Here is a 14064-nt window from a genome sequence, read left to right on the forward strand (position 1 = left end):
ACATTCAGGACAAACAGTAGCAGAGTCTTGTGGCACCTTTCGGATGAGTACATTTTATTTTACAGCCACAGCTGCTTTTGTGCTCTTAAGAGTTCATCTCGTGCGATGCATGCATGAAGGCAGAATACAAAGATTCTTGTTGCAGACTATACACAAGCCTCTCTAGCCTTTGTGTTAACTGTTGTAGCTGTAGCCAGCGAACAGATTGTATGCTCCTGCTCTGGCGGGATTGGAGGGGGAAGACCCCTACAAGTGGTTCCTGACTTCTACCTCCCCCTCCCCTTCCGTACCTTGCAGTTTATCTATGAGGACTCCATGGACTTGATTGCCAAGCTGCCATGTATAGCTGCAAAGATTTACCGCAATCTGTACCGTGAAGGCAGCAGCATCGGCGCCATCGATCCCGCCTTAGACTGGTCGCACAACTTCACCAACATGCTGGGCTATAATGACCCCGAGTTCATTGAACTCATGCGCCTCTACCTCACCATTCACAGGTAAGTCTTGCCTGTCTGTGTACAAGAGCTGTGCAAGAGCTGTGAGCTGATGGAGCAACGGAAAGAGCTGAGGCCTGAGCTTTTGTGAGCTTAGCATTTGTGTCCTTCCCCCCCAACATCCATCACTGCCAGCGCACTAAGCATTGGTGCAATTTCCCCCATATGCTTTCTGTGCTTGAGCATAATGAAGGTGCTAGGCACGCCTTCCTGGGGAGAACATTCCTCAAACGAGGAGCCTCCGCAGAAAAGGCCCACTCTTGTGTTGTCACCGTTGTGGAGGAGGCACACAAAGAAGGGCCTCAGATTATGATCACAGGGTCCGTTCATATGAGGGTCCTTTAAGGCTTTATAGGTCAAAGCCAGCATTTTGAATTGGCCCGGAAACTGATTAGCAGCCAGTACGGTCAGGCCAGGCTCCGTGCAATGTAATCTCAAACCACCTTTCCCCGGTGAGCAACCTGGCTGCCGAATTCTACACCAGCTGAAGTTTCTGAACCACCTTCAAGGGCAGCCCTATGTACAATACATTGCAGTAATCTAACCTAGAGGTTACCAGAGCATAGACAGCAGTAAAAACAAAATAAAAAATAAAAATATTCCTTCCAGGAGCACCTTAGAGACCAACTAAATTTGTTCTTGGTGTGAGCTTTCGTGTGCATGCACACTTCTTCTTTCTCTTGTTGACAGTGGTTTTATTGCCAACAGGCATAGAACGTAAGCATCTGATATAATCTGTACCCTTTTGCGACAGTGGAGATGTGCGGGGACCTGGGTGCATAGTTCAGGGGTTAGAGTTTCCATGTATAACATCCCAACTTCAATCCATGGAATAGTCTGTTAGAGCAGTAGCCTTCAATGTTTTTCAACCTGGAACCCACCTTTAACACAAACATGAATTTGGTGTCCCATTTCTTAATCTTCTTTTTACCATATGTTTGTATGCTGCTACTCCTGCTGCTGTTAGATCAAACTGTGACCCAGCAGTTGGTCCCAATCCATCAGCCCAACTGAGAGGCCTCTGCCTGAAATCCTGTTGCTAGTTGGGCTAATAATGACTTCGTATGTTCTCATAAGCGGCTCCCTCTAGTGGCAGAGAACCCTAACTTTTGTTTAACCCTCAATTGGGAGCTACATGTTACAAGGGTAATGTTACTTTCGCCCTGGTAGGTTGTTACTTACAGCCGTGGTATGCTGGAACTGTAGAATCGTCGGGTTGGAAGGGATCCCATGGGTCATCTACTCCAACCCCCTGCAATGCAGGAATCTTTTTGCCCAATGTGGGGCTCGACCACACAACCCTGACATTAAGAGTCTCATGCTCTACTGACAGAGCTATCGTGAGTGTGCTGAGAGAGCCGCTTTCATGAACATCTTTCATGCTTGCATATGATGACCAAAGACAGTGAATACATTTTTAATGTCAAAAGCCTGTTAATTTCTGTGAGAGGTTTTGGAAGCAGTATTGCTAATAACAACAATAATTTAAAAGCATCAGACGTAGCTGGCTTAGCATAGTGTTTGAAGAGCAAAGAGCTATGAGCCCAGAGTCCATAGATTTGTATCTCACTTGGCCGTGAGCTCACTGGAGGATCTGAGGCTCCTCTGCCTCAGTGCCTTGGTCTCCTCCCACCCTGCCCAATCTGTTCTATGGGAATATGGGCCTGTTTTAGCGTGGCTGATAGCAGGCCGTTCCGTACGTGTGACAGTAAACCTGAGTGTTCCCTGGCAGTGACTTCTTCTCGCATACTGAGCCTACGATGAGCGTGTATGACCTGTTGCGTTTCCAAACGTGTGTGTCTGTCATTCTAATGTTTCACGTTTTTAGACGTACACCTAAAAACAAATAGTGGTCCAGGATTATTAAGAAGTGTGTCTGTGTGGCGTTCAGGACCACTGTAGGAAAACACTAAATGCTGTTTAGCATTAATATTTCCAACTAATCCGTATTACATGGGGTGTTTAATGTTACCATAAAATGAATTCATTGTGACTGCTATTGTATTTCTGGAATATTATGTGCCATCTTTTCTGTTCAGGAAGAAATGTTGGTGAGAATCTTAATTTATTAACCATTGGGTCAAATGCATACAAAACTTCATTTCAGTCTGCTTGCTGTGCGCTCTAAGCTTCCTTGCTCCCTGCTTATTTCCCCTCTCCCCCCCTTTGTTTTCTGCAGTGACCACGAGGGTGGTAATGTCAGTGCCCATACCAGTCACCTAGTGGGCAGTGCCCTCTCCGACCCTTATCTGGCTTTCGCTGCAGCCATGAATGGTCTGGCTGGCCCACTCCACGGTCTTGCAAATCAGGTAGGGGGCTGCATAGCCGAGCAGTGCTAGCAAATCTTGAATTTGGCGGAGAGCATTTAGGGAGCCCTTCCTGTTCTTGCACATTATCAGCAAATCTCACGGGCTTCTTGCAGGAAGTGCTGGTATGGTTGACGAACTTGCAGAAGGAGTTGGGTGAGGATGTGTCCGACACGAAACTGAGGGATTTCATCTGGAATACTTTGAACTCCGGCAGGGTGAGTGTTGGCGGCATCAAAGCCTTAATGGGGCAACAGAGGGAGGGGATGCGGTTGGGAGGAAACTATAGAGATTTAGGTTGCAGTGAGGTGTGTTATAAAATGGGGTGGTGGGAGCACAGAGAAACCACACTGGCTTGTGGGATTTCAATTTGTAAACCGCACAAAAGCATATATGTGCAGCCATATTTAGATTTTTGTTTTGCTTTTTAAGCTGAGCTTCTCAGGAAGAGGAATTCTGTCTAAAATATTCATTCTTCTTTTTCCTGCACTTCCCACAGCCTTGATGCCTTTCCCCTGTCCTATTTTATTGAGTCCGTAATAAATGCAATGTGGAGACTCTTAGAATGGCAACTCATGTCCTGTTCTTTGTTAGAAAGGAATATCTTCCCCCTCCGCCACGTTGATTACATGACCACAAGGAGTGGCTTAAATGTATTTTAAGGATGCGTAATTATCCCCCAGTTCTTCTTCAGCAGCCACTGGGAAGTGAAGCATGTGAATTAGCTGCAGAAGAAAGGCATTGATGTACTAGCTAGTGGATTCCCAGTGCCATCATAGTCTCACTTGGCATAGAAATGGGGAGCAAAAACAGGAAGTCACGTGCTGGGAGTCGTCAACAATGGGAGAAGACAAAGAAGGACTTCAAGTCAGTCCGTGCTATGGGCCAATAGGGCACTCCTCCTAGAAACCAGCCAGGAGACAAGTTGCCAGGATGAAGCTGTACAGAAAATGGATATGGCAGCCTAGATTTTCTCTTGCTGTCTGTGTGCAAATATATATTTCACACACACACACAATTTCCAATCATGATCTCATTCCACAAGCTTTAAACTGCTGTAGGGCTCGGGAAGAGGAAGCACCCAGATGAGAGCTGGGAGGGTTTCCTCTTCTGTACGTGCAATAGGAGTTAAGATACAGCGATGGAGGACCTTGTATTCACTTTTTCTTCTTTATTTTCTCCCTCTTCTTATTCTTGCTTTTTTTCCTTCTCTCTAGATTAGTTTGGCTCTTACAGTATTTCATGTTGAAAACTTTTAATAAAAAATGATTAAAAACTTAGCCTGCTCTAGGGCTTGTTAAAACAGGTCAGTGTTAAAAATGAATGTGAGCTGGTGGGAACTGCCTAAAGAGTCCCACAGGCAGGATGGTGGGGGCAGGTGAGAAATCAAGGGTAGTGGTGGCACTGTGTGAAAACCCATCGAGCAAGGTGTGGGTGTTGGCAACTATGAAGGGGGCTGAGTACCTGCCTGGTAACCCCTTTGCACATCATATTGGGTACCACCCACAAGATTCTGTCAACGTCTCATGTTGCAGGTGGTTCCTGGCTATGGCCATGCAGTGCTGAGGAAGACGGACCCTCGCTACACCTGCCAGAGAGAATTTGCACTCAAGCACCTTCCCAAAGATCCCCTCTTCAAGCTGGTGGCGCAGCTATACAAGATTGTCCCTAATGTGCTGCTGGAACAGGGCAAGGCCAAGAATCCCTGGCCCAATGTGGATGCACATAGTGGGGTCCTCCTGCAGGTGAGCTTGACTACCTTTGGCAACCCTCTTGAGGGCAGAGACAGAAGCCCTGGACTTTCTCAGCTAAAGGTGCATGCTAGAATCTGGGCCCTACAAGCACATTTCTTAGGACTGAGCACTGGGAAAATATTTCCCTGGGAACTTGCCTTGCAGGCTCGGATAGAGGGTGCTCTCAGCTCGGATTAATATCACACTTTGCCTTGGGTCTGAGACAGAGGATCACCTCAACTTGCTTTCCAAAGCATGGGGGAAGATTTAGCACTGCCTAAAACTTACACTTTTAGACAGAAATGGATGGAACCCGCCATATTCAGACCAAATAGGTGCAGGGAATCTTGTGATAAGTATCTGTAAAGGATGATGGGTTTTTGTTTTTTGTTTTTTAAAAAGGTTTTGAAGCTGTTGTGGTTTTGATAATTTGTTGCACTGGCTCCTGCTAGTGCAACTGTTTAGTTGCATCCAGCCCATAATATAAGGGAAGGATAAAAGCAGGGTTTGAAAAACATAGTTGAGGCTTAGATGATGTACCTAAATCACAAAATGCCAAACTGATTAGGACAGAGGTGGATGTGTCACTCTCAAAAGCACTGCAACGGAGAAGTAAAAGGAGAGTCCTGATAAAGGTATTTCTTGATGGGAAACTAGAGCTCTCAGTCACAGACTACTTCTCCCTCACCTCTGCCTGGTGTTTTCTGTTTATGTGGAGCAAAAAACCTGATATCTTAGCAGCTCTGAAGCCTCAGAGCCTGACTGCTGCACCTTAGGCCACCTTGCAATCTGAGGGTCAGCTGCCTCACCTCATCAAAATGACATCAGGTGACTTGTTTTCACCTGTCGTGGTGGATGTGGCTGTGTTGTGGGTGAAATAGGGAAGGCCTGGTGAGTTAGGGGATTCCCTGGTAGGGCTGAATCTGTCTTTTTTTGGGGAGTGGTACAGACCCCAAGTTGACTAGTGCACCACACTCACTCTGATGTCAGAGCTGCATCTTATATGCTTATGCCACTTTGCTGCTCTAGGTAACGCCAGAAGCAAGCTTGAGTCCGTTTCCTGGGGCAAAGCCTCTATTTCCAGGCACTACATTAAATGTTTCCGCTTGCGCCCCACCAGTACACAGAGCTGCTCCCATCCTTGTCCGCAAGCCCAGTTTATTTCCCAACAGTAGGACGCTGAACCAGCTCTGCAGGATTTAGCTCAGTGTGATACCAATTTCTGTCTTTCGGGGAGGGTATTGGTAAATCTGCAGTGCAGCCCGAAGCACCTTTTTTGCACTCAGTTTGTGGGTGCTAAGTGAAGGAGGAAGCTTTGACTCAGCTGTTGAGTTGCACAGTGTTCTAGAATGTGACCGACATTCTCTGCATTGTAGGGGAAGGGCAATAATTGCCTGGGGCCGCTTGTTTTGCCATAGCCAATAAGCTGGTTGTGGAACCCTTGGTAATTGTATGCCAATCATCATTTGAACTCTTACACTTGCAGAAGCCAGGCAGGGTGGTGGTGTGCCTCCCTCTAGCGGTGGCTTAGGAGGCCTTGCAGATGCTATTATATCCAACCATAGTATAGGAATGGCATGAGGCAGAATTCCTAAACGGCTGGGATTTGGGGTGGGCAAACCTGAAATGTTTCAGCTGGTATGAGACAAAGAATCAGAGTGCTTTGCCCTATCCCCCACCCTTTTAATTTCTGCAACTTTTTAAAGGAAAAACCCTACAGGAAGTGACTGAAAACAAACTTCCCTCTTCTGCCCTCTTGGAACAACAAAAATTCGTTTTGCAAGGGCTGTCGTATTCATGTCACTTCCAGGAATTATTTCTTGTGTGTAAGAACATTTGTTTTGCTAGATCAGATCTATCAGCCTTCAGTTTGTTTTCTTAATCTCTTCCTGTGAGGCCCCTCAGAGCAATTTACAGTATAGATTATGACAGTGACCAGTCAGGTTTGTGTGTGTCCCCCACTGCCTCCCAGGAACCTCACAGGTAGGTCTTGAAGGTGATGCCCTTCTCCTGGTTTTCTTGAGCACCTAGTGTTTGAGGTATACTGTGTCTGTAGGTGGAGGTTCCATTTTAGCTCTCTCAGCCATCGTGGCCAATTGGAACCTTGGTTCTCAAACGCCTTGGTACTCGAACAATTCGGCTCCCAAACGCCGAAAACCTGGGAGTAAGTGTTCCGGTTTTTGAATGTTTTTCGGAAGCTGAACATCCAATGCGTTTCCAGGGCTATTGTTTCCAGGGCGCCTGCACCAATCGGAAGCTGCGCCTTGGTTTTCAAATGTTTCAGAAGTCGAATGGACTTCCGGAACAGTTTACGTTCGAGAACCAAGGTACCACTGTAATTACAAAGTTGGATCCCAGCAACACCTAGAGGGCTAAAGGGTTCCCTATATTTGTCATGGCCAACGGCTAGTACAATAAAGTTATTTACTTACTTAAAGGGTTCTCTATGCCTGGAAAGTGGTCTCTTTCCTCCCTGCGGCTGTTCTCCTAACCACCACCTCTTTCTTTCTGCAGTACTACGGCATGAAGGAGATGAACTACTACACTGTGCTGTTTGGTGTGTCTCGAGCTCTTGGCGTCCTGTCGCAGCTCATCTGGAGCCGGGCGCTTGGCTTCCCCCTGGAGAGACCCAAATCCATGAGCACAGATGGGCTGATGGTGCTTGTGGGTGCAAAGTCAGGTTAAAGCAAGGGATAACGTGGCAGGGGGTTAGCTGTCGAGGGAACGGTAGAGACAATACGACTTTTTGTGTTTTGTTCAAAGGGCCTTGAAAAGATCCTTCCTTAGAGGCACTGACCATCGCATATTTTTTTCAGGTTATTTATGGGATAAATTCAGATAAAATTTCTAGATACGTCTCCTCCTCCCCCCTCTCTACCACACCTGCTACCTTAAAATACCACCTCAAAGTTAGTTTAGATTCCTTAGCGCAGGGCCCAAGGCAGCTCTTCCCAACCTGAGCTGATGCCCCCGGCTAGAGAGAATGTTGCTTCTTTCCAGCTCAGACTCCTCCTCTTTCATCCCCTCTTATCGCCCCAGGTTGCAGGCCAGGAGCAGAGAATATTTCCCCTTTAACAATCATGTCATATCACATGCTGCTTTTTACCACCTTTCACAGATGGGGTGTCCTGCCTTTTAAACAATGCCCTCCCTTTTTGGCAGGAGGGGGTTGGAGAGGAAAGCAGTTCTTTCCCGTCAGCTGAGCCCCCCCTTCCCCCCTTTTTGTATACCCTTCTCCCGCCGCTGTCAAAAACAGCAGAATTGTGCTTTTAAAAGACAGAGCAGGTAGGGCTGTGACTTGAGCCACACTCTGGTGAGCAAGGAAGGAGTACAGCTCACCTCCTTGCCTACCAAAGAGGGGCAACACAGACCTTTCCCATGCCCCATCCCAAAGCTACCACAGCACTTGGTTGTCCTGACCTGCATTAATGCACACAACCCCCTGGGCAACCCACTCCCCCCCCAAAAAAAAACCCTGATCTTCTGTGAAATGGTGCTTTGTTCCCAAAGATAAGACTCTCAAGAAACTTGATCTGCCAGGAACAAATACCTCCTTGCCTCCCTCCTCTTTAGCCAGAGGAGATGAGAACAGCGTTTTTGAAGCAAGTGACCTCCCCCTCCCATTTTTAATTTTGACTTGAGTGTTGGTGCTGTGGTACCGAAAAGGTGGGGCTGAGGATGTCTCAGTATCAAAGAAGGTATTGGTAACATTTCCAAAACGGCAGCTGTAATAGCACTGCCATGTGGCGCTAAATTGGCTGGCCACACCTTGAGAGCAGCGATAGGTGAAAAGAATGGAGCCTGTCTCCTGGCCTCCTTTCCTCTCTAGAAAGGACTTCATACACTCCTACCAATGTTTGTTTTTTCTCTGTGTGTTTGTGTGAAACCCTTTTTGTCCTATAACCACAAACAAAAAAAGGAAAGAAAAAACCCCAATCTTAAGTTGAAGGCACAGTGTCAACAGCTGTGTAAGCATCAGCGTTCCGTTGCAAACTTCGGGTGGTTCTGTACAAACTGCAAAATAAATGTTTTTATTAACAAGTTACAGTATTGGAGTCTGTCCCTGTGTATCAGTGAGCCCTTTGAACCATTGCTCCCAGTGACTGTTTGCACCCACACTTCCACAGTTCTTACCAGCCATCACAGTTTGCTTAGGATACTGGAAGCGCATAATCCTAAAGGAACAGGACAACCAGAGCTTCTATACAGGTAGACATTGCCAACTCCAAAAGTCCCAGTGACAGCAAACACAAGCCATGTGTGGTTGTGTTTGTTGGTTTGGGGTGGTCAGTGGAATGGAGCTGCCCCACTTAACTTTTTACTTACACTGTTTCATATCCAAATTTGAAGTTGCTGCTTCCTCCGCAGCAGGGGTGGGACGTACAGCTACTTGTCACAAACCCAAAGGAATAACCCCAAGGTTCCTCCTATTCGTCTTTGTCCCTTTTGTATATGCTCATCCAATAAACTTGGTTGTACAATCACTACTTCAGAGCATCATCTGGAATAGGGCATTCTGAATTGTTGGTATTCCGGTTTTGTATGGTAGTGGCGAGGCAAAACCATTCAGCAGGTATGTATTCTTCCTGTCCTGGGCAATTGCAGGGGCAATAGCTCCAAGGTGGAAACCATTTCCTTGATGCCAAACATGGACATGGAATATTGTACGTGTGTGTGCACACAGTGGCAACCTGCAAAACCATACTTTTACCCTCCAAAAATGTACGTTGTGATGCGCGTGCTTGGTTTCTATATTTCTCAGCATTGTGCAGTGATAGTGAGGAAAACCCTAGTGTTGGTCCTTAGCATTTTTTGATAGCAGCTGACTCTGTTTTTATTTAGGTAACCAAAACCTTCCACTGGAAAGGAGGTGGCAGACTGGGAAAACCATAGCAGTTACTTCTCCTTCGACTTAACAGTTCAAGCACCAGAAAGTGACTTTGGTTCCTTGCTTGTATGCCTGTGTGTGGGGTAGGGACCTTAGCCCTCTTCACAAGCCCCTATGTGTTCAGTAGGATTACTGTTATTTTTGTTGAGCTTTTTATTCTACCAAAACACTGAGCTGGCAACCATTCAGTCCTTGCTTTCAAAAGACAAAGTAGAAGCCCTAGTAGTTGGGGGGGGGGAATGCTGCAAAGAAAGGTGTGTGTTGTGGCAGCGTAGTTCCTTAGGCCTTGCTGGAGATCGAACCTGTGACCTTTTGCATGCAGAGACATGCTCTGCCACTGAGCCATGACCCTCATATTGCTCGTGCAGTAATCCGCAAGCACAAATGAACTGGGTATAACCGCTTTATGAGTGGCCACAAACCCACACCTGTCAATAATTTAACTTGGGAGTGCATGGAATAAAAGCAGCTTCCAGATTCTCCTGCTGCAGACCTGCATTTAAGAGTGCAGAGGTTTAAAATCGAGGATCAAGTCCCAGCCGTGCCCCCAGCTGACCTTGGGCAAGCCTTTCCTTGCCCTTGAAGGACACTGTGCACAGGTTGGTAAGAAGCCAACAGCTGCTGCCTGTAGATAAGGGCGATGGTTCTGAGCCCATCTGGAATGACGTTCCCAGAAGGCATCTATAAATAGCTCGGTTCCCTCGTGGTTGTGACAGGAAATAAGAGGCTGTTGTATGAGAACACAGCCCAGTTTCAGCAAAGAAATGTGCTGTAGTCCTAACCTAGGATTGGCACATTTCATAAAGTCACACGATGCAGTCCTCTTGTCGGTATGCCCTCGTGTCAACACCTATTCCCGCTTTCATAGAGAGAAGTATTCAAAGGTGATCATTCCGCTGCAGTTTGAAGTGGTAGGTGCCAGAAGGATTGTAGCACATGTATCACCTGAAGGTGAAGCTTAGCTCTAAGCCGTACTGGAAATATAACTGTACATCCAAATTATGGTCCAGGTGTCAGAGGCTTTGTGGTCTGATGGATGATGGCCTTGTACAACTGCTAGAGGGACGCAGGTGGCACAGAGGTCTAAACTACTGAACCCCTTGGGCTTGCTGATCGTAAGGTCGGCAGTTCGAATCTGTGCGACAGGGTGAGCTCCTGTTGCTCTGTGCCAGCTCCTGCCAAGCTAGCAGTTTGAAAGCACACCACTGCAAGTAGATAAATAGGTACGACTGTGGTGGGAAGGTAAATGTTTCTGTGTGCTCCGGCTTTCATCACGGTGTCCCATTGCACCAGAAGCAGTTTAGTCATGCTGGCCACATGACCAGGAAAGCTGTCTGTGGACAAACGCCGGTTCCCTTGGCCTGAAAGTGGAGATGAGCGCCACACCCCATGGTCGAATTTGACTGGACTTAACTGTCCAGGGGTCCTTTACCTTTACAACTGCTGTAAAAGCACACTGGCTGCCTGTAATGCAGAAACTACTGTATTATTTCCGTGTATAACCCCCCCCCCCCCATGTATAAGACGACCCCTATTTTTTGGGACCGAAAAAAAAATTGAGGGGGAAATTGCCGAAAGTTGCTGAGCTTCTTTTAGGGAGAGACTGCCCAGAGTGGTTGAGCTTTTTTGGGGGGGGGTACTGCCCAGTTATGGAGCTATGGGGGGGCATCACCGCCACCAATCGCTCTACAGACGGCCCAGCATTGCAAATCGCACACATCGTCTGCACGCTCTCCACCAAAAGCCCACCTGCCCACTCGACACAACCACAGCTGATTCCACACATGCCTCGCCACTGCCATAAATCAATGTCCAGTTGTCGCAGCCAATCGTCAGTGGGCCTTGCTGCAGCAACCAATCACACAGCCAATCACTGCTGCCAGTCTCCTGCTACCTGCTGACACCAATCATCCGTCCCCCTCTGCTATAAAACCCACAAATTTTGGCTATTATTTCTAAGGAAAAAAATATCTTATACACAGAAAAATACAGTAGTCAGCTTTCCATTTGAAAAAAAATTCAGGGGAACTTAGCTGTTGTGATCTGCCATCTGCTGCAGCGGCAGAATAGTCACCAGAATTTTCAAAGGTAGAACCCATGTTGCATCTTGCCATGCCTGACAGTTCTGGGTCCTGACCTAGTTGAGAGAGGGGTGGGGGTGGGGATGTTGTACTCCATAGTTTTGCAATTGCACCATTGTTTGCCTTGCCATGTTCAGAGTTTGTTTTGCCCTTGTTCTATAGGTATTGCCAGTTGTCACCACCCATGTTGTAAAGCACAGCCCTATGTATATAAGCCAAACTAGGTTTATACTCAATCTTCTCTCCATACACCCAGCAGCCATGCATTCTGTGCTCAATTGAAGGTTTAAGCCAGAGCTTTCCATGTTGGTGACACTTTTTAGACATGCATCATTTCGCAACACAGCCATTCAGTTTGAGTAGCAAACCAAAGTTTAAATAACCCCTCTCCAGCCCTGAGAGAAGCATGGGGAGTGTTCGCACAACATACCTACACATTGCAGCCAACACACTTAACACGTTGCGAAGCAGTTTGGAAAGCTCTGGCTTAGGCACTAATGATGAAGCATAACATTTCGAAGTGGCTTTGTCATGCTGGCCACATGACCCGGAAGCTGTACGCTGGCTCCCTCAGCCAGTAACGCAAGATGAGCACCGCAACCCCAGAGTCGGACACAACTGGATCTAATGGTCAGGGGTCCCTTTACCTTTTTATATACTTAACAGGAAATTCAGCTGTGGAAAGTACCAGTATATGCATTCTACCTGAAGAACTATACAAGGTTAAAATTGACAATGTAGCTAAAATCTTAAATAGTCAAGTCCTACATGCACCTTTTTGCAAACATTTTTTTTTATTGGTCTATAAAAATGCTCTTGGGATTGGTTCAGTCTTTTAACATTCTCGGACAGATTTTGCAGCTATCAAATAAGATTCACAGTTAAAGGGTAGAACACAACGATGATTTCCTCTTACTGTGCATAATCTCATTTTCTATTCCCCTTTTCTTCTTCTAGAAACAACCCCCCCCCCCTTGCTTACAAGCTGAGGTAGCACATACCAGGCTAAGTAGCATGAGGCAGCTGCAGCCCTGATGATGATACAGGTAGGAGCAGAAGGCACTGCAATGTTTAGGACACAGTCGCTTTGCCAACTGGAGGGGAGCAGGTACAAGGTTTAAACATGAGGTGCCCAGAGAGGCTTAAAAGTCCAGGTTCATGGGGGGAGGCAGGCAGGGGCCGCAAAAGAAAAGAAGATAGTCTCTTCCTTTAGAGAGATCAGATGGTTCTCTAACACAAGCAGCAAACTGCATTGCTGATTTTTCTGCAGTAGATATAGTTTTAAGGGCCAAAATGATTCCAATGAAGGCAAAGCTCTTGTTAAGAATGTAAAAGCTGAGGACGTAATGACAAGAAACCTGGAACATTAAACAAGCATCAACCCAGGACACATTATCTGCTTGTACGTCTGTTGTCAATAAAGAGTTATGTGCTCCACTGCAGATGAAGTTAGCTGGGCCTTAACATTCCTGTCCTCTGCATGGGACTTGAACACTACAGCCTTCAGCAGAATCCACCCCATGAAACTATATTAGCTCTTGCATTTTACAGGGAGTGTGGTACATAGACTGCAGCAAACAAAATTCATTAGATCATGGATCAAGGTCACGATGATTCAAAGTAACAGAACCACTAGTTCCTTCTCCTTGGTGCCTTATAATGTCTCGGTGAACCGGGCTTCATCCCTGCTTGGCAAATGCCTAAATGCCAGGCTGCCCATTTTCAATTTAAAGTGATGTTTTAAGAATCACTGGACACGTTGAGCACCTTTCTTTCAGAGTTTCTATTCATAGCTGCAGAAGAGAACTGCTGTGAGCACGAGGCTCGGGATCCAAGAAGCATTGCTGTTTTGTTTGGCAATGGTGGCATTGCTTTGAAGCACAACATGCAGCAAACTTTTGGGACAGAAGTCTGCGCCAAAGGAACCCACTTGAAAGCTAGCCTCTGTCCTGGCAGCATTGTTCTGAAGATTGGGGTCCAAATTCAAGGGAGGTATGCAGGCAGCACTCTCAAGGAGAAACCAGCTTTGCAGAGCAACAGTTGGTCTCGGCATTATAAGCAAAGGAGGCAATAAATTTTGGGCTCTGAAGCTGCTACCATGTCACCCACCCCTCTCCCCCCTCCCAGCAGAAAAGAATTTTGTGATTTGAATAAATTGTGCAAATGGAGACAATGGGATTCTCTCATTTCCCTTGTGAATGCACCTTCCACCCCTTTGCAGTGGAAAGTAGGCTTACTTATGATATCTACAAGTTCCTTGCGCTACTCAAAGCCTCTTACATCCCCCCAGCCTCTGGCACAGTGGCCTAAGCATATTTACACAGAAGTAAGTCCCACCAAGTTCAATAGTAATTACTTCCAAGTAAGCATGAACAAGATTGCTCATCTTATTGGTGAAGGCTGTAAACAACAGCAACTGTAGTAAGACTGCCAGGCTGGCACTGAACTGGCACTGAACTCTGGACTAACGGACGAACAGAGACTCACTGCCTTGAAGGTGGAACTGCTCTACAGAAAAGTCAAAGTCTTGTGTGGGGGTCTGAAATGGAACCAATTGCCCAC

General features: G+C 46.6%; 1 protein-coding gene across 1 annotated transcript in view; it reads left to right on the forward strand.

Moving 5' to 3' along the window:
- Window positions 1–8578, forward strand: part of CS (citrate synthase) — a 32599-nt gene extending 24021 nt beyond the window's left edge. Inside the window, exons 7-11 of the mRNA XM_033138618.1 lie at window positions 298–497; window positions 2674–2803; window positions 2917–3018; window positions 4336–4545; window positions 7048–8578. Of these exons, the coding sequence (XP_032994509.1) occupies window positions 298–497; window positions 2674–2803; window positions 2917–3018; window positions 4336–4545; window positions 7048–7218 (813 nt within the window). The 3' untranslated portion in view covers window positions 7219–8578. The remainder of the gene's footprint in view (window positions 1–297; window positions 498–2673; window positions 2804–2916; window positions 3019–4335; window positions 4546–7047) is intronic.
- Window positions 8579–14064: the final 5486 nt, after the last annotated feature.

This window comes from Lacerta agilis, chromosome 2, assembly GCF_009819535.1.
Source record: "Lacerta agilis isolate rLacAgi1 chromosome 2, rLacAgi1.pri, whole genome shotgun sequence".
Lineage (NCBI taxonomy): Eukaryota > Metazoa > Chordata > Lepidosauria > Squamata > Lacertidae > Lacerta > Lacerta agilis.